The sequence below is a fragment of the Corythoichthys intestinalis genome, chromosome 2, assembly GCF_030265065.1.
Source record: "Corythoichthys intestinalis isolate RoL2023-P3 chromosome 2, ASM3026506v1, whole genome shotgun sequence".
Taxonomy (NCBI): Eukaryota; Metazoa; Chordata; class Actinopteri; order Syngnathiformes; family Syngnathidae; genus Corythoichthys; species Corythoichthys intestinalis.
In genome coordinates, this window is record NC_080396.1 from 23,560,189 (window position 1) to 23,580,934 (window position 20,746).

The 20,746-nt window shown below is 39.2% G+C and overlaps 2 protein-coding genes across 3 annotated transcripts; both read right to left on the minus strand.

Annotated features, from left to right (window-relative positions):
• Nucleotide 1: 1 nt before the first annotated feature.
• plaat1l (phospholipase A and acyltransferase 1-like) lies at nucleotides 2-4,500 on the minus strand. Its single transcript, XM_057859915.1, has 5 exons — nucleotides 4,316-4,500; nucleotides 4,117-4,255; nucleotides 2,169-2,257; nucleotides 319-483; nucleotides 2-245 (listed from the first exon to the last, which is right to left on the minus strand). Exons 1-5 carry the CDS (start codon nucleotides 4,322-4,324, stop codon nucleotides 180-182), a joined length of 468 nt encoding a protein of 155 aa, XP_057715898.1. The 5' UTR covers nucleotides 4,325-4,500; the 3' UTR covers nucleotides 2-179.
• Nucleotides 4,501-4,649: 149 nt separating this feature from the next.
• On the minus strand, nucleotides 4,650-14,971 carry LOC130931244 (zinc finger protein 513-like). 2 transcript variants are annotated; one of them, XM_057859869.1, is made up of 7 exons: nucleotides 14,846-14,971; nucleotides 14,561-14,756; nucleotides 9,201-9,323; nucleotides 8,994-9,128; nucleotides 8,413-8,883; nucleotides 8,152-8,324; nucleotides 4,650-6,061 (listed from the first exon to the last, which is right to left on the minus strand). In XM_057859869.1, exons 1-7 carry the CDS (start codon nucleotides 14,960-14,962, stop codon nucleotides 5,552-5,554), a joined length of 1,725 nt encoding a protein of 574 aa, XP_057715852.1. In that variant the 5' UTR covers nucleotides 14,963-14,971; the 3' UTR covers nucleotides 4,650-5,551. The 2 variants fall into 2 exon arrangements, with proteins under 2 accessions (XP_057715852.1, XP_057715861.1); XM_057859878.1 differs by having other exon boundaries at nucleotides 14,561-14,762; nucleotides 14,846-14,959.
• Nucleotides 14,972-20,746: the final 5,775 nt, after the last annotated feature.

The window sequence follows — 20,746 nt, forward strand, 5'->3', positions numbered from 1 at the left end:
TTGTCAAAATATACCAGTTTATAACGTTTTCTTAAAAGGGAAAATTCAATATATTTCAGTGAAAGCAACAAAACGACTTGATAAAATGAATGAATGAATGAGTTTCAAACTGTATGATCTAATATTCTAATATTGTCAATTTACAGCAGTTATTATTGAGATCGTCATCTGAAGAACTTTCACAGCTTCTTCTCCTCAAACAACTTCTCCCATGCAGGCTTGATGTGTTCATATATTCTCTCAATCTGCAACAGATTAATTTGCATTGTAGGTTAAACACATTAAATTGTGTTCATGATTTTTTTTTACAGCTTTAACCTGCTGTGACTTCTTTACTCCATATCTGAAGAGTGTCGCCTGGTGCTCGCTGTTGTGGAACAAAATGTCAAAGGTCACTTCCTGTCCCATCATGTCATCAATGGCTTGTTTAACAACACTGTGATAATCTCTGGCCGGGAAGCAGTCATCCAGCATGTTGTTCACCTAAACAGCATTTTTTTTTTTCATTTTCATGTTGAACTTGTAATCATACATTACTGGTCCTTCTAAAAAAAATTAGCATATTGTGATAAAGTTCATTATTTTCTGTAATGTACTGATAAACATTAGGCTTTCATATATTTTAGATTCATTACACACAACTAAAGTAGTTCAAGGCTTTTATTGTTTTAATATTGATGATTTTGGCAAACAAGTCAAGAAAAACCAAAAATCCCTACCTCAAAAAATTAACATATCATGAAAAAGTACTCTAGAGAAGCTACTAACCTAATCATCTGATTCAACGAATTAACTCAAAACCCCTGCGAAAGATTCCTGAGGCTTTTAAAAACTCCCAGCCTGATTCATTACTCAAAAATGCAATCATGGGCAAGACTGCCGACCTGACTGCTGTCCACAAGGCCATCATTGACACCCTCAAGCAAGAGGCTATGACACAGAAAGAAATTTCTGAGTGAATAGGCTGTTCCCAGAGTGCTGTATCAAGGCACCTCAGTGGGAAGTCTGTGGGAAGGAAAAAGTGTGGCAGGAAACGTTGCACAACCAGAGGAGGTGACCGCACCCTGAGAAAGATTGTGGAGAAGGGCCAATTCCAGACCTTGTGGGACCCGCAGAAACAGTGGACTGAGTCTGAGTAGAAACATCCAGAGCCACCATGCACAGGCGTGTGCTGGAAATGGGCTACAGGTGCCGCATTCCCCAGGTCAAGCCACTTTTGAAGCTGAAATAGCGGCAGAAGCGCCTGACCTGGGCTAAAGAGAAGTAGCACTGGACTGTTGCTCAGTGGTCCAAAGTACTTTTTTCAGAAGAAAGCAAATTTTGCATGTCATTCGGAAATCAAGGTGCCAGAGTTTGGAGGAAGACTGGGGAGAAGGAAATGCCAAAATGCCTGAAGTCCAGTGTAAATTACCCACAGTCAGTGATGGTCTGGGGTGCCATGTCACCTGCTGGTGTTGGTCTACTGTGTTTTATCAGGGGCAGGGTCAATTCAGCTAGCTATCAGGAGATTTTGGAGCACTTCATGCTTCCATCTGCTGAAAAGCTTTATGGAGATGAAGATTTCATTTTTCAGCACGACTTGGCACCTGCTCAGAGTGCCAAAACCACTGTTAAATGGTTTACTGACTATGGCATTACTGTGCTCAATTGGCCTGCCAACTCTCCTGACCTGAACCCCATAGAGAATCTGTGGGATATTGTGAAGAGGAAGTTGAGAGACACCAGAGCCAACACTGTGGATGAGCTTAAGGCAGCTATAGAAGCATTCTGGGCCTCCATAATACCTCAGGTGTGCCACAGGCTGTTTGCCTCCAAGCCACGCCGCATCGAAGCAGTCATTTCTGCAAAAGGATTCCCGGCCAAGTATTGAGTGCATAGCTGATATAATTAATTGAAGGTTGACTTTTTTGTATTAAAAAAAAAAAAAAACTTTTTTGTATTGGTCGGGTGAAATAAGCAAATTTTTTGAGATAGGGATTTTTGTATTTTCTTGACTTTTTTTGCCAAAATCATCAATATTAATACAATAAAAGATTTGAACTACTTCAGTTGTGTGATTGAATCTAAAATATATGTAAGTCGAATGTTTATCAATACATTACAGAAAATAACGACCTTTATCACAAAATGCTAATTTTTTTGAGAAGGACTAGTATATGGCGCATCACCTTGTACTTCTTCCCAATCAGCTCAATTGGATCCAGCTTGACTTCTGACCTTAAGGCCCGACCAAAAAGCGGGAGCTTGGAGTCAGAATCTGAATTCAATGAAAAAGTGGCTATTAAAAAAATGGGTATGGCTGAGAGACATATCGAAAGAGGAAGAAATAATGAGATTGATGCATAACGGTCTACCCACTCACTTATACAGTGAGGAGCAGAAGTATTTGCACCCCTTGTGATTTTGCAAGTTCACCCACTTCGAAAATAGGTAGAGGTGTGAAATTTCAATCATAGATGCATTTCTACTCATAGAGACATAATCTAAAAAAAAAAAAAAAAAAATCCAGACCTCACATCGTATGATTTTTCAATAATTTATTTGTAATTTACTGGGGTTCATAAGTATTTGTACCCCTAACAAAATCAGCGCTAATATTTAGTTCAGAAGCCTTTGTCTGCAATTACAGAGGTCAGACGCTTTCTGTAGTTGTTCATCAGGTTTTCACATATGGAAACAGAGATTTTGGCCCATTCCTCCATGCAAATCTTCTCTAGATCTGTCAGGTTTCGGGGCTGTCGTTGAGAAACACGAAGTTTCAGCTCCATCCAAAGATTTTCTATTGGATTGAAGTCTGGAGACAGGCTAGGCCACTCCAGAACCTTGATATGGTTTTTACGCAGCCACTCCTTGGTCAGCTTGGCTTTGTCCTTCGGATCGTTGTCATGTTGGAAGATCCAGCCATGACTCATCTTCAAGTCTCTGACTGAGGGAAGGGGGTTGTGGCTCAAAATCTGACAATACATTTCACCATTTATTCTCTGCTTTATAAAGTACAGTCGTCCTGTCCCCTTTGCCGAAAAGCAGCCCCAAAGCAAAGCATACTTCACAGTGGGGATGGTGTTCTTAGGGATTGGACTCATCCTTTTTTTTCCTCCACACACGACGAGTAAAGTTTGAGCCAAAAAGTTCTACTTTGGTCACATCTGACTACATGATTTTCTCCCATGACCCCTCTGCATCATTCAGATGGTCCCTGGCACACTTCAGACGGGCCTTCACATGTGCTGGCTTCACCAGGGGAACCTTCTGAGCAATGCATGATTTTAAACCATTGCACCATAGTTTTTCTACTGACAATAGCCTTTGAAACTGTGCATCCGTCTCTCTTCGGGTCATTGACCAGCTCCTGCCGTGTAGTTCTAGACTGAGTCCTCACTTTTCTCATCATGAGTGATGCCCCACGAGGAGAGATTTTACATGTAGCCCCAGTCCGAGGTAGATTATCAGTCATGTTTTCCATTTTCTAATAATTGCTGCAGTTGTTGATTTACTTTCACCAAGCTGCTTTCCAATTGTTCCATTGCCTTTTCCAGCTTTGTGGAGCTCAACATTTTTTCTCTCTGGTGTCTTTCGAAAGCTCTCTGTTCTTGCCCATGGTAGCAGTTGGATTATGACAGACTGTGGGGTACACCAGTGACAATATTGAGCTCAAATGTTTGGTGGGTGGGTGGTTACTCATGGGATAAAGGTGGACTTTTTTTTAAGGTACACTGACAACTCTTTGAGTGTTATAATTATTACTGATTCTCAGGGGTACAAATACTTATAACCCCAATAAATTACAAATATTTTTTTTTTTTTTTAAATCGTAAAATAGGATTTCTGTGATTTTTTTTTTTTTTTTACATTATGTCTGTGAGTGGAAATGCATCCATGACTGAAATTTCAGAATGCCTATTTTCTAAGTGGGTGAACTTGCGAAATCACAAGGTGTGCAAATACTTCTGCTCCTTACTGTAATTGAGTTTGTGCCAAACACACAATTTGGAATTATCGCCAGAAAGTTCAACCTTGGTTCAGAAAAATGTCTCAAAACATTATGTAGTTTTTTTTTTTTTTAAATCACTCAACAAAAATATAAACAGGGCTGTGTAATTTTTGTATCCACTATACCTCGAGATGTCAGGTGAGCCACATAGCGAACGCCATCCCTCTCCCCATAGTAGATGGCGAAGTGGGAGAAGTATTTGTTCCTTGGATACTCCACGATATCTCCAGGGAAAAGCTTGGGTGGGTAATGTTTCTGCAAAGACTGCATAAAGAAGAGCTGCAAATGTGTTGTCTAAAGAAAAAGCTTCCGAGTCGTGCTCACCTGGCCCATGAGTTCAAGCTATCAGTGTCACTTTGCATGTGTTGTCTGGTGCGATCTGAAATGGCTATGTAAAGCTGTCAGTTTCTAAATGACGACCCCACCCTGAGCACGGTACAGTATTTGGGTATGATCATGTTTGCATTTTAGCTGATGCAGTGTGGGCGTTAGTTGGGGACATCCATGGCCAAGTCCTCTTCTCTACTTACAACCCATGAAGCAGATGTTTCCTGCCCGAAGGGTGAAAAAGGAAGTCACTTCTCAATACAGGTATATGTAATCATCAAAGCAAAACACAGTTGTACTTGGAATCTTTACTCAAAATGGTTTATATTATTAAATTCACAATACAAATTAATTTATGTACAGCAAATTGTTGATGAACAAATGAACAATGATTGGCATGAATAATGCAAAACTCGAATTAGAAACAAAGATGATCTATAAGGTCTGGTCTTTACAGTCTGTCAGTGGGAAGGAAACTGAGTTAAAGGGAAAGAACACCATGTGCATTTGAGTGGAAAGACCCTTCTTTACTAAACTGATAAACACCGAATTTCATTTTTCAGATGTGTTTTAGTGGAGAAAAATGTTGCCAGAAGCTTATATTTCATGAATATGGCCCCTCTACGCATGGGCAGACATTTTATCCATGCCAAAACCATTTCAGGCAACTAAATGCGCTTAACCCTTCCTCGTGACGTCGGAAATACCCATGTGCAGAAATAAAGATGTTTACTTGTGAATCATAACTTTAGAAGTTGTTTTTACACATGGATTTTGCTAGAAAAACAGCATCAAGAAAAGAAGTAAGCCTCAGTGTTAGGCTATCAGATGTGTGAGGAGTTTGTTCCGGACAAGGGTTAGTTGATGGTTGATGATTGTGGCTGCACAATGCAGAGAAACCCAAGAGATAAAACGGACTTCGTCTGTATATTCGTCTGTTATTTTCTCCTTTAGCAATAGTCTAGGAAATTCCCCATTTGCATACTTAAATACTTTGAGCAACCATCTTTCACATTGAAGGTCATGTATACCTTGTGTTGCCATTCACCTTTAAGATGTGACCGGAAATGGAGTAAAAGCACCAGAGATTGGATCGAGTTTGAAGTCGGTCCCAAATTATCACCTATTGCCATTTCTTGAGAGAACACAGATAGATGACCAAACACCTTAACTGTGTGCCTGGTTCTCCTGATGTTTATCCCAACCAATGTTGTCCTAGTTTACCACCCTTTGTTAATGTTTCCTCTGATGCCGTTTGTAATTATCCAAGTGTCCTGTGGTGTACTCGCACTCAGCACAAGCGTACGGTTTCTCCCCAGTGTGTCGCAACATGTGTCTCTTTAAATTCATGCTCTGGTTGCACGAGTAGCTGCAAATGTCACAGTGGAACGGCTTGGCGCCTGAGTGGATGCGCTCGTGGCGGCGAAGGTTAGCCAGGTTGCCGCAGGCGTAGCTACACGACAAGCACTGGTATGGTTTCTCGCCTGTGTGCACACGCAGGTGCCGTTTGAGGTTGTCTAGGTGGGAGGAGCTGTAGGTGCATTGTGGACAGCGGTGCGGTTTCTCAACAGAGTGGATGTGGGCGTGGCGGGCCAAATGGTTGGGGTAATGGGACATGAAGGGGCATAGAGGGCACCGGTAAGGCCGGCTGCCAGGTTGGCGCGACTCCAAAGGTCCAAGTCCATTTCGGAGAGAATTAGCGCCATCTTTCACTAGTGGGTCCAATGAACAGCGGTGGCACACCTAAAAAAATAACATAAATATAGAATAATTTATATATATTGTATATGTATATAAAATAGAAGTAAATATAAAATACTCTACTTAATTCATCCAATAGCATTCACAATAGACTTCAAATCCATTTGACCAATTTTACAGCGACTGTTCACTGACTTATTTTTAACTTTGCGAGCCAGTGGCTATTCACCGACTTAAGCATATTTTTCACGTTCACATTATATGGTGCTATAAAAGGGCTACAAAAGTAAGTATCAGAGGTTTTCATATTTTAACCGCATCTGATAAGTTTGAAAGCACAATGGTGACATCTTATGGTCGATATATGAACAAACCAGGCCATATCTGCAGTTGCAATGAATTGGATTGTTTTTGTTTGTTTGTGAAGACTGTATTTCAAGACTGCGCGTTTTTGTAAGACTCTTCGTCTAAATATTGCTATTAGATGGCTTATAATCCATACAATTGCAAAACTCCAGTTAACTCAACATTTTTATTCATTTATTTACCCCCAAAAAACATCCACCCACGGACACGCTCTGCCCACCCAAAGAAAACTGGATGTAGTACTAACGGCATTCTGGGTACCGTGTATGGTATCCAATTCATATAGTACTGATTAGAGCTGGGAATCTTTGGGCACCTAACGATTCGATTACGATTACGATTCAGAGGCTCCGATTCGATTATAAAACGATTATTGATGCACCCCCCTCCTTTTTTTTTTTTTTTTTTTTTTTTTTTTTTTTTTTAAATGTTTTGTACATTAGTTCCAAAATTGTTCAAAAATACTCTCAGGCTAAACCAAACTACTATTTCAGTATCAAGTTAACATATACCAGTAAACAAATATACAAAAATAACAGTAAATAAAAAACTCCAGTCCCCATTCTGTATCAGCAGCTTTAAACTACATTCAATTAATTTAATGTTGTGAATCAACCGTTAAAGTTGTTAAAATTGCTCCCGTTATTCCATAATTTCCCTTTTGTCTACTTTCGACATGTGAAAGTTTTAAAACTATGTTAAAGATAGATTCAAGTCAATATTTTACCGATTTAGGAGTATTTTAGATAAAAAGTTAATTAGGTTTGCTTGGAAGGTTCGCTACAACAGCCTTGCAGGGCTGGGTTGTTGTTGTGTTTTTTTATCTCATGGCATGAGTTGAGCTAGAGCCGTGAGTTGAGCATTGGCATTACCCGAGGGGCCAGGTAATGAGAAGCATGATGTTTAGCTACTCTCGCTCCGTTCCTCATTGACCGCGCGGCGTGCTGAGTGTGTTGTACTTCCGCTTTACTTGGCATATTTCAGTAATCGGAATTTGGATTTTTGTGAATCGTTCTCGAATCTTCCACGGCCGAATCGCGAATAATCTAAGAATCGGAAATTTTGCACACCTCTAGTACTGATGTGTTCTAAGTATTAACCTTTGCGTTGTTACCCCCTTTCACCTTAAAAAAAAAAAAAAAGAAATATTGGTTTTGTTCCTAGGGGGCGCTACACACATTTACGCATATTTAGATTTCACCAGTGTTCACCTGGCTGTTGAGTTTGGTGAGTTTTGAAGCATTTTGAGGGGGGTCAAAGTAGGGCTCAAAGCATCGGTGGGACAAAGAATGACTGCTAGGGGGCGCTGCATAGTGTATTTGGAATTTGTCTTTACACGGTATCAAAGATTACGCCTGTCTTGACCTGCCAGCCTATTTTGTTGCATTTTGAAGCATTCTAAGGGGGTTAAATTGAGCTCAAAGGGGCTGCGGAAAAAAGAATAACTATAGTAATAATAATAAAACCGAGGAACCAAAATGGGTTACCTAAAAAAACATTGTCACCTACATGTCCATGCTGTTCAGTTATGGATGTTTTCTAAGTCAAATAAAATCAAATAAACTTTTATTTGTTTAGACCAAATCACAACAACAGTTATCTCAAGAAGAAAACAAAACATGTTTTAAGGTGAAGTAGCCCTACGCTGGATTTCGACCTACTTGAGCATTGTAGCTTTTTTTTGTTTTGTTGCCCCCCCAGGTAAGACTAATGCCCACCCACACCTGGCATCCTGGTAACACCATTGCTGTAAAGGGTTACCACACCTGTCTATTGCTTTCCTTGCGATCTTCCATATTGATGTCATCCAGGTCAGCTTCCTCCAGTGTAAGGCCGCACAACCGGCAACACAGTGGGAAAAGCAGGACTGGCAATGGCCTCGAGGCGTCGTTCAGATAAGCCGACTTCTGAGAAACCTGCAGCGTCAGGTCCGAGGCAGCTAAAATGAAAGGGAAGAAGGAGAAGTGACTTTAGAACCGCAAAGTGAAAGCACCAACTACTCAGCCAAGGAATTCAGAGTACACTACTTGTTTCGCTTTTCACTTTTCTCCTACTGGTTCTTCTGATGTCCTTGCTTCGCCTTGGCGTGCGGTCCAACGTGTGCAAGCGCTGGTGCCGACGCAGGTTGCCAAGGGAACTGCAGGCATAATGGCACTGATGGCAGCGGTACGGCTTTTCCCCTGTGTGTGTACGTGCATGGCGCTGCAGGTTGACCAGCTGGGTGGAAGCATAGGGGCATAATGGGCAGCGGTATGGTTTCTGTCCATCATGGATGTTCATGTGTCGTTTCAGGTGGTTGGAGTAGCGGGAGGTGAAGGCACACAAAGAGCAGGAGTATACTTTCTGAGAAAGGTCAGCATTTGCAACACTTCTCCTTTTGTTCCTTTTTTTCCCGTCAGCCATTTTGGAATTGTGAGTCAACTTTAGTGATGTAGCACCCTGCGCTCCACCTTCACATGTAACACAGGAAACCTCAGTTTGAAGATCTTGGCCCATTCCTGGACAGAAAAAAATAATACTGATGGTCATACAGATCATGATACTGTATAATGTAGACCATTTCAAAACATTTGTAAACAACCCAGGGGGGTACTTGAGTTGAGTTTACCCAGTTGAAAAGAGCCTCCCAGTGGCGAGTCACAGAGAAGCTGCCCACAGGCTTTACATGAGAGGAATGGTGGGAACACTGTGTCAGTTAATTCTGACGGATCTTCGTCCACACAGAGAGAGAACACCGTCACACCTGAGAGTGGCACAAAGAACCAACCTTAAGAATGTGTCTATGAGCACGGATGCACGGATGTTGTTTCCTTACCAGAATCCTCATCCAATCCCATGATTTCAGAGTTGCTGAACTGCATATCTCCATTGATTAGAACGTCACCATCAATGACCAGACAGCCAGGGTTGCACGATGCACCGCCATTTTCCAACTCCACTGGAAGCATATCAAAAATGGCTGCCATTGATTCTGATAAAAGTCCAATCCATTTGGACTAATCGACAACTAATTGATTATAATTAATTACTATATAACTATTTTAATAGTTAATTACTCATTTAGACCTAGAAATTGTCAAAACCTTTTTTTAAGCCTCTTAAGCGCAAAGATTCTTTTATTTATTTTTTACAAAAAAAAAAAGGGGGGGTTTCAAATATTATATTTTTCAAACGTTTATTTTTTTCATTTTTATTTATATATTTGTTTTTATCAAAAAAAGAAAAAAGAATGGCAAATATTATTTTTCAAATGTTTCTATTCTACTTAAAAAAGACAACAAAAATCAGTAAATATTGTCTTTACCTATAATTATTTTGAAACATTGACCTAAGAATTGTGCAAATCTTTAGTTTTATACTTCTTAATAGTGAATGTTTTAATTCAGTTACATTTTTATGAAAACAAAAACAAAACAAAAAAATGGAAAGAGGTAGTAAACACATATTTTTGTTTTTTCTTTGAAACATGTCCTGTTCAGCTGTTTGACACGGAGAGTGAAGTCTAAGGCTAGGTCCACACTGCAGGTCTAAATGCACGAATCCGTGTTTTTCCGACTCGAGTGAGGCATTGACGGCCTGAATGGGACAAGTTGCATAGAAGAGGACCATTTCAAATCCGATCTGGATCACTTTCGTATGTGGTTTAAATCTGATCTGGGCCACATTTTTCCAGAATGTTGCGGCGGTCTGAACTGTCAAGTCTCCCAAATCAGAATTCATGCAGCAATTACGTCATCAAAGAGCGAGAGAGACGGCGCACTACGGTAGCGGTGCAGCTAGCTTGCCTTGAACACGGCTTTTGGGGAAGGGTCGAACTTGACAACAATCATAAAAAAATAAAAATGGTTTGAGTATAAGCCTGAGAATGCTCGGTTTTCTCTGTTCTATATGAGTAATATTTCAAGATGACTTACATGGCCGAGAGTCGGGGCAAACTGCCTGCACAGTATGTGTGTGTGACATGCAGACAGTGCGTGCATGCTATTGATCCATATAAACTTTGAATATAAACTAGGGCTGTAAAAATTATCGTGTTAACGGGCGGTAATTGATTTTTTTTAATTAATCACGTTAAAATATTTGACGCAATTAACGCACATGCCCCACTCAAACAGATTAAAATGACAGCAGCATAATGTCCGCTTGTTACTTGTTTTTTGTTATTTCGCACCCTCTAATGGAGCTTGGGTCCAAATGATTTTGTGGGTTAGTACAATGAGTGAGCATGGTGTAATTATTGACATCAACAATGGCGAGCTACTAGTTTATTTTTTGTTTGAAAATTTTACAAATTTTATTAAAACGAAAACATTAAGAGGGGTTTTAATACAAAATTTCTATAACTTGTACTAACATTATCTTTTAAGAACTACAAGTCTTTCTATCCATGGATTGCTTTAACAGAATGTTAACAATGTTAATGCCATCTTGTTGATTTATTGTTATAATAAACAAATACAATCCTTATGTACCGTATGTTGAATGTATATATCCATCTTGTGTCTTATCTTTCCATTCCAACAATTTACAGAAAAATATGGCATATTTCATAGATGGTTTGAATTGCGATTAATTGCGATTAATTAATTTTTAAGCTGTAATTAACTCGATTAAAAATTTTAATTGTTTGACAGCCCTAATATATATATATATAATATATATACTTTTCTGTCTCCATCCAAGTACCCGTTCATAATGCGCACCATGATTTTACAAGTTGATTTTGGGGAAAAAAAGTGCGCGTTATATTCTGGAAATTACGGTAATAAGCACGTGAAAGCTGGTCGTCTACCAATACTGTACTCTCAAATACAGATCAGTGTGGACGTCACAAAGGGCCTCTGAAATAGTTGACAATTTAAATGACAATTAAAAAGAGGTAATGACTTAATCAATTCATCCCAGGCGATACCTTCCCAGTTAGCAGAGTAAGCTTAAAGGGTAGGATAAAATCGCTCACCAACCAAGATAAAATATATGTATAACTACGCCACGCACATCAAAATACAGCTCAACATATACTAGTACTAGTGCTGCCATGATTATTCGATTAACTCGAGTATTCGATTATAGAAAAAAATATTTAAATTAAATTTTATAGCTTTGAGTATTCGTTTAATTAAAGTGCCGTTGTAATGGTTTGTTTTGAAAGTGTTAGCATTTATTTTTATCGATTAGGGTGGATAAACTGTCCTCTGGTCTGCCTCATTTCACATGGCTGAATCCAACTGCTCCCTGTTGAGACCAACATAAGCTAAGTTTTTGTTTGAGCTAATGTTTTTTTAATGCATTCATAATTTAGTTTATAGGAATATTTAGCCGTTTTTTTTGTGGGAATATGTGTCTGAACCATTTGTTAAGAGCATTAAAAAAATGTTAGCATTTTATCGCATTTAAGCTAGCGGACTTTTGCTATGTAAGTTAGCAAATTGTCATTTTGTTGTACATAGGTCCTCTTTTTTTTTTTTTTAATACCGTTTGAGGCTCAGCTCAGGTATTTTAATTTTTCATGTTCCTTATTCGATTATTCGAACTAACTAGTTCATCGATTAATCGACTACTGAAATAATTAATAGCTGCAGCCCTAACTAGTATATCATAAAGCGCCTCTGATAGAATACAGAACGTTGAAAATTCAAAAGGAATCGTTTTTTTCATCAACTTACCTCCGAATATGCTTGCAACCAGCCATTCATATGAATGTGGTCCCCCCTCGTCGAAGCAATGTTTTGAACTACCCGAGGCTCCACAACCCGGAAGTACCCTGAAGTAAAATCGTATAATGGGTCCCGATGGGAGTGTCGCAACTCTGTTTTCCATGGCTCTGAATGCGACGTCATATTTGAAGTATTGCGTCCTCGGCAGCCCGGCCGTCTGTAACTTTTTTAGGAGCCGAAGTAGTTCCATACGAGCTATTTCGTTTTCTTCAATGGTGGAAAAATTTCAGGAGTTTCACCTCCTCCAGCCATCGTATAGCACAGCTGACTCACTGACACTGAGCAACAGATGGTGGTGGTGGTGGTGGGGGGGGGTTTGAGCCTTCCAGCTACAAGCAAGGGATTTCTCCCTGCATTTTGGGGACATAAAAAATAGCTAATAGTGTAGGGACGGTAAGACGGAAAATGTTTGCGGTTTTGAAACCGTGACGTTTTCATACCACGGTATCCCTTGAAACCGGTAATCGGCACATGTCAAGTCTGAATACTGTAGTTGTGTGTCTTTATGTGTGCCCCATGACTGGCTGACAACCAGTTCAGGGTGTACCCCGCCTCCTGCCCTATCTTAACCAACAGATAGGCTCGAACACCTCCATGACCCTTGTGAGGACAAGCGATAGAGAAAATGATTGAATGAATTTAAACATTTTTTGTTTTGCTTTCAAGGAGGAAAAAAAATAATCCGTATTTATTTATTTATTTGTACTTAAAATGTTATTTCATTGAGAAACACGAGATCGATGCACCTGATTTACTTTCGCTGGTCTGACGTTTTATGTGACTGGCCTGATCCCAGGCCTTGATTTTTACACCTGAGAGCAAGCAGAAACCAGTGAAGATGTGCTAAGAAGAAGAGTCAAAAGACAAAACATTTAAGTCAAAAGCTTCAACAAATTTTCCTTAAAGCTTGCTCTTCAACCTGATAAAGCCTAAAATCATAAGCGGAGTTTAAGGGGGGGGCAGGCCCCGCCTGGTGTCCGAAAAGTGTCATTGCATGTAATTGACTTTCATATATATTTATATATATATAAAAGTTGTAAAGCAAGAAAACATACAACAAAAATGAATGAAATGAACAACAACAACAACAAAAAAAGATATTTTTATAATGGGTCAAAATTATTTTTCGAACAGATCATGTGACTAGCACCTTAGACGGTCATTTGCTTTGCATATTATTTCCCCCCCCAAAAAAATAAAAAAACAGGGGAGGGCAATTTTATTTTTCAAATGATTTTTTTTCTTTGATTGAAAATATATATTTTTTTGATTCCAGCAACTTTTGAGGGGGTTGAATGATTTAGACACAAATGTCCTGCTCATAATATGGCCCAAACACAAAAAGGATTGCTAAAATCAAAGAAAACTTTTTAAAATGAAAAATTAAGTGTCCAAATGCAAATTTTTGAGTCTTTTTTTTGGCATTCAAAAACCTTTTTCTGTGATTGAGTTGTTTCTTTTTTCGATTAAAGTGATTTTTCTTTTGAAAATATATATTTTTTTGTATGAAGTAACTTATTTTTTGATTGAATAATAAAGACACAAATGTCCTAGCCAAAATGATGCCCAAACACAAAACAACATCACTTAAATCAAAAAAGTTGCTTCAATCAAAAAAAAAAAAAAAGACTTCAATACCCCCCAAAAAATTCAAATAAAAACAGCTTTCTAAAGCATTTTTTTTTTTGTTTCAAATTTATTTTTGCATTCAAATACATTTTTGTTTATTAGTGTGACTTTTTTTCATTGAAAATATATATTTTGATTGAAGCAACTTTTTTTTTTTTTTGATTGAATAATGAAGACACAAATCTACCTCCATATGGCTCCGCCCAGGAGATGCAACTTTTGACTGAGGTAACTACATTGGCACGACACCGGCGGACGTACCATATTCAATGGATGATGATCTGGGCGAAAAGTATAGCTGTCCTGCCAGCAGCCTGATTTAGAATTCCCCTCAAGAACAATGGGAAACAAAATAACGCTCATTTTCAACTTATTATTATAAATATTCGTGTAAGTTAATTTTATTGCTGACACGGTGTTTCGGGGTCATCAACATTTTGTGCCCCCCCCCCTGCCCCAAAAGTCAAACTCCTATGCCTAAAATAGTCAAATTGATGGAACAATACAGATAGAAGTAGGAAGTGATGAAGAAAAACAAAGACGAGGAGGTGAGGAGGGTTTGGTACGGAAGTGGAAACAGGAAGAAGTGTGAAAGCCAGACAACGTTCAGGTCAGGATGCGATAAGACACACAAAGAGGAGGAGGAAGAGCAAGTAAAGTCAATACTGTAAATGAGTTGGACCAGTCGGACTACTTCCTCTTACTTACACGAAAAATTTGAAAACTTAAAAAAAATAAAAATAAATAAATAAAAAGTTCTTTTAAAGTGTTACCTATCTTGCTTGTCACTCACGAAATTAATAGAGGATAAAACAGGATAGGAGCTCACATTTGACGGGCTGCGGGTTGGATTGTTTCCTCCGTGGCATTCTGGTCCCCTCTTCGCAAGGATCCTGAACGAGATTCGGTTGGATAGTTTCTACCGCTATCAGTCCCAGTTCCAGGTTGGTTGGTCCGTCAGTCAGTTCGCCTGTAGACTGCTTCTTGCAACGACCAACGTCGTCACCTCTGACGTCATCTCCTTCCTTTTCCTCCAACGGAGCGGCGAATTATTGATGTCATGTCAACATTTCATGCAAATTGACCTTTGGCGCACCTCGAACTAAAGACCTACCGCAATGTAGTCGGAGGAGAAAGTGTCTCCATTGCGTCTGAGCACTTTTGTGCCCGGACGCGCACAAACACGCCACCGAGTTGACAAACTGACCGCCCGCTGTTGCTTTTTGGGCATGACGTCACCGCAAACTGCCGTCGTGCATTGTGGGTGTTGTAGTTCTTGTGTTATCGCCTTGCGCAAACGAATGATCGTACTTGTCTCGAAAACTAGAAAATGTGATTTCTGGATAAATTACCTAGGGATGCTTTGCTGTCTCTCCCATAGTTCAGATTTTCAGTCACTTCGCCCCTGCCAGGCAAAATGGATTAGACGTCCATTGCCGTCAATGGCAGCTAATGAGACATCAAAGAACTGATCCAAAAATGTCCTGAAATAATAGAAAGTGACCCATAGGAGAGCAAATTCTCCAGATTATAGTTAATTTATAGTTAGTCTTATAGTTAACTCTTTAAGGTCCTGGCCTATTTTGTCAGATTTTCCATGCCTTAAATTGTGTCTTTATATTTCAAAGAAAAAATTGTTCACAATGGTATGGTTGGGTCCCTTTTTTCAGGACACCGTAACCTTAATGTCCAAACTGTTGTTTTCTTCACCGACCAATTATAATCAACATTTTGGACCCGAAAAGACCCCCCCCCCAAACATTTATGTCAAAATTTGTGATATTGATATCCTATTGAGAACCAAACATGCTCGATGAACCGTTTTGAAGCTTGATGATATTTATAACATAAACATTCAACAGAAAAATATAGGACTGAATAATTTTATATTTGATAATTCAACAGAAAGACAAGGTATGGTCAAAACCGTTTTTGGCCTTTACAACATGCTATGGTGAAAACAGGTTATGTACAGTAGACTAACAGTGCAAAATAGTGGGGAAAAATATATACATACTAGTATAGATTATATCATCCAACCCCAAAAGGGTTTGGATGATATCTCTTTGTGAGGTTAGGTATTGCACCCATCACTTTATAAAACGTATATAGCGTAATTTTCAGGCTATAGGCCGCTACTTTTTTCCTTCATTTTGAATCCTGCGGCTTATTGTCCAGTGCATCTTATTTGTTGATTTATTTGGGTTGATAACACATGCCTCCTAGCACGCATTGCAACACTACAGATGTCAACAGCAATCAAAATTAATTTTCTGTGTGAATTATTTATTCATTTACTGCTGTAGTCTTTTCATTAAGTGCTAGTCAGTCAACCTCTGCTGCCACCTGCTGTCAAAACTGTTGTTGTCCAATATTCCTCCTAGCGTCAATTGCAGCGCTACAGAAATAAAAGCTATCAAAATTCATGTTCTGTGCAAATTATTTATTCAGTTACTGTTCCAGTTGTTTCATTAATTGCTACTCATGGTATTTGGTAACACATTTAATTTGACAGCGGTGTCATAAGACTGTAATAATTATGACATGACACCATCATGGGCAGTACTCAATGCTTATGAGAAATGTCATTAAGTGTCCTCCGGCAAATTATGTCACTAACTCCATTTATGTCGAGCTCGGATCTTTTACATCCATTTAAAGTTAGATCATTTGCTGGATAACACTAAATGGCATCTGTTATAAGCATTCATTAATGTTCATGACAGTGTCATGTCATAATTATGATTTTCTAATTACAGTCTTATCTGTCTGTCAAATACTGTCCAAGACACTGTCAAATAAAGTGTTACCAAATGCCATAACTAGCAATTAATGAAACAATTGGAACAGTAACTGAATAAATATTAAGAACAGATTATGAATTTTGATTGTTATTTACATCTGTAGTGCTACATTGCATAGTAGGAGGCATGTTGGACAACAAAAGTGTTGACAGCAGGTGGCAGCAGAGGTTGACTGTCTCCCCCAAGGAAGCAGTGATAGCCAAATTAAGCTTGAAGCAATTGGTTCAAAGCTTCATGGTGGTTCATTTGGTCTTATGACAGTCATATGATGCTGCTGTCAAAAAGTTTTACCAGTTAATATCTTTGGTGTAAATATCCAATAATACAGTGGGGACAGCTGCGGCTTATAGTCCAGTGCGGCTTATCTATCCACAAATGCCGTTTTCCTGTCACATTTGGTGGGTGGCGGCTTATAGTCATTAGCATTAGCTTGTGCTAAATTTAGTTTTTTGGCGGCATGGTGGCCGAGTGGTTAACACATCCGCCTCACAGTTCTGAGACCAAGGGTTTAATCCCTGGCTCCGGACTTCCTGTGTGGAGTTTGCATCTTCTCCCCGTGCCTCCGTGGGTTTTCTCCCGCATCCCAAAAACGTGTGGTGGTGGGTTGACCTTTCTAAATTGTCCATAGGTATGCGTGAATGGTTGTTTGTCTCTTTGTGCCCTGCAATTGGCTGGCAACCAATTCCCTGCCTGTACCCTTCCCATAGTTAGCTGGGATAGGCTCAAGCACCTGTAACACTCGTGAGGATAAGCGGCATGATAAAAGGAATGAATGAAAATGAATAAATGTAGTTTTCGATTCATTCCGCACGTGTCAAAGTCACTCGCTCAATCCAACCGGCTGTCGCTCGCTACTTCGCCTCCCTCTCCTTAGGTTGCGCTCGCTCGGCAATTTATTAAAAATGTTCACATTACATCAGTCCTTCGTGACCTCACAATGGCTCCTGGGATATGTTTTTTTCGTGGTGCTTTCGGTTTTGAAATAGGACAAAAAATGATGCAAATATGGCGATAAACCCGCAGTCCATGCAGCGTTTTAATGTTTATTGATGAGGGCAATAAAACTATAAAACTCAAATGACAATATTTCCCGTTTTATGTGGTCGATTAACTTCAAGTAAAAACGAGAGTGAATCTCAACTTCCACATTTTCAAACAAGACAAACCACCGGCATGTGGGTGAGGTAATAACTAGGGCTGTCAAATATATCGCGTTAACGGGTGGTAATTAATTTTTCAAATCAATCACGTTAAAATATTTGACGCAATTAACGCACATGCCCCGCTCAAACAGATTAAAATGACAGTACAGTGAAATGTCCGCTTGTTACTTGCTTTTTGGTGTTTGGCGCCCTCTGCTGGCGCATGGGTCCAACTGATTTAATGGGTTAGTACCATGAGTGAGCATGGTGTAATTACTGACATCAACAATGGCGAGCTAAGAGTTTATTTTTCGATGGAAATTTTTACATATTTTAATAAATCGAAAACATTCAGAGGGGTTTTAACATAAAATTCCTATAACTTGTACTAACATTTATCTTTTAAGAAGTACAAGTCTTTCTATCCATGGATCGCTTTAAGAGGATGTTAATCATGTTAATGCCATCTTGTTGATTTATTGTTATAATAAACAAATACAGTACTTATGTACCGTATGTTGAATGTACAGTGCCTTGCAAAAGTATTCGGCCCCCTTGAACCTTGCAACCTTTCGCCACATTTCAGGCTTTAAACATAAAGATATAAAATTTTAATTTTTTGTCAAGAATCAACAACAAGTGGGACACAATCGTGAAGTGGAACAAAATTTATTGGATAATTTAAACTTTTTTAACAAATAAAAAACTGAAAAGTGGGGCGTGCAATATTATTCGGCCCCCTTGCGTTAATACTTTGTAGCGCCACCTTTTGCTCCAATTACAGCTGCAAGTCGCTTGGGGTATGTTTCTATCAGTTTTGCACATCGAGAGACTGACATTCTTGCCCATTCTTCCTTGCAAAACAGCTCGAGCTCAGTGAGGTTGGATGGAGAGTGTTTGTGAACAGCAGTCTTCAGCTCTGTCCACAGATTCTCGATTGGATTCAGGTCTGGACTTTGACTTGGCCATTCTAACACCTGGATACGTTTATTTTTTAACCATTCCATTGTAGATTTGGCTTTATGTTTTGGATCATTGTCCTGTTGGAAGATAAATCTCCGTCCCAGTCTCAGGTCTTGTGCAGATACCAACAGGTTTTCTTCCAGAATGTTCCTGTATTTGGATGCATCCATCTTCCCATCAATTTTAACCATCTTCCCTGCCCCTGCTGAAGAAAAGCAGGCCCAAACCATGATGCTGCCACCACCATGTTTGACAGTGGGGATGGTGTGTTCAGGGTGATGAGCTGTGTTGCTTTTACCCAAACATCGTTTTGCACTGTGGCCAAAAAGTTCAATTTTGGTTTCATCTGACCAGAGCACCTTCTTCCACATGTTTGGTGTGTCTTCCAGGTGGCTTGTGGCAAACTTTAAACAAGACTTTTTATGGATATCTTTGAGAAATGGCTTTCTTCTTGCCACTCTTCCATAAAGGCCAGATTTGTGCAGTGTACGACTGATTGTTGTCCTATGGACAGACTCTCCCACCTCAGCTGTAGATCTCTGCAGTTCATCCAGAGTGATCATGGGCCTCTTGGCTGCATCTCTGATCAGTTTTCTCCTTGTTTGAGAAGAAAGTTTGGAAGGACGGCCGGGTCTTGGTAGATTTGCAGTGGTCTGATGCGCCTTCCATTTCAATCTGATGGCTTGCACAGTGCTCCTTGAGATGTTTAAAGCTTGGGAAATCTTTTTGTATCCAAATTCGGCTTTAAACTTCTCCACAACAGTATCTCTGATCTGCCTGGTGTGATCCTTGGTTTTCATAATGCTCTCTGCACTTTAAACAGAACCCTGAGACTATCACAGAGCAGGTGCATTTATACGGAGACTTGATTACACACAGGTGGATTCTATTTATCATCATCGGTCATTTAGGACAACATTGGATCATTCAGAGATCCTCACTGAACTTCTGGAGTGAGTTTGCTGCACTGAAAGTAAAGGGGCCGAATAATATTGCACGCCCCACTTTTCAGTTTTTTATTTGTTAAAAAAGTTTAAATTATCCAATAAATGTTGTTCCACTTCACGATTGTGTCCCACTTGTTGTTGATTCTTGACAAAAAAATTAAATTTCATATCTTTATGTTTGAAGCCTTAAATGTGGCGAAAGGTTGCAAGATTCAAGGGGGCCGAATACTTTTGCAAGGCACTGTATATATCCGTCTTGTGTCTTATCTTTCCATTCTAACAATAATTTACAGAAAAATATGGCATATATTATAGATGGTTTGAATTGCGATTAATTACGATTAATTAATTTTAAGCTGTAATTAACTCGATTAAAAATTATAATCTTTTGATAGCATTAGTAATAACATGACGAAACTTAAAAAATGACATGCGCGCAGGACGCGTGGGCACGTCCCACGACTTTTAAGGGTTAAAGAATTTCTTTGTCAAGATTTTATGCAAATTATTTTATACTTTTAAAGTGAAATACAAGTGAGGGTGATGATTCGGCTGTGAACTAAAGGTGACCTTGCAATGTATATATTTTTTAATTCTTAAAAAAATGTTTTTGTGTAGTATTGTTTGTTCATTGGTCTGATCCGATGGCCACGTGCTCTGCCACGTTTCATATATTTACTTACAATTCGTAATACTTTAATCTCTCAAATGTGATCTTGCCTCATTGACAGGAGCGTTAAAGTCTCCAAGAGGAATGCAAGATTTACGTCTCAGCTTTTCGTTACAGTTTGTCACAATGAGAAGGTAATTGCATGTATATAAGTAAGGGTGAAAAACCCAAAATGAATATATTTGGCTGTCTTATGAATGATGATCAAGAAACTCAAACATTTTCTCAAGATTTTTACTAATGTTGTCCACTTGGTGGTGCTGCATATGAGTTTACTAGTGCTTATGTTGCAATTAGAATCTTAGACATTTACAGTCCTGTACAGTACATGCTTTTTTTCTATACTTCTGATTCTATTATTGGATCCCATCCTTCATTCATACCTACAGGGATCCTGCCCATAATTTTTAGTGTTGTACTTAAGAGAACAGTGTCTGAGACCAAGACTTGCCAAAGACCAGATCTCACAGAGATGAGTCGCGACCGAGA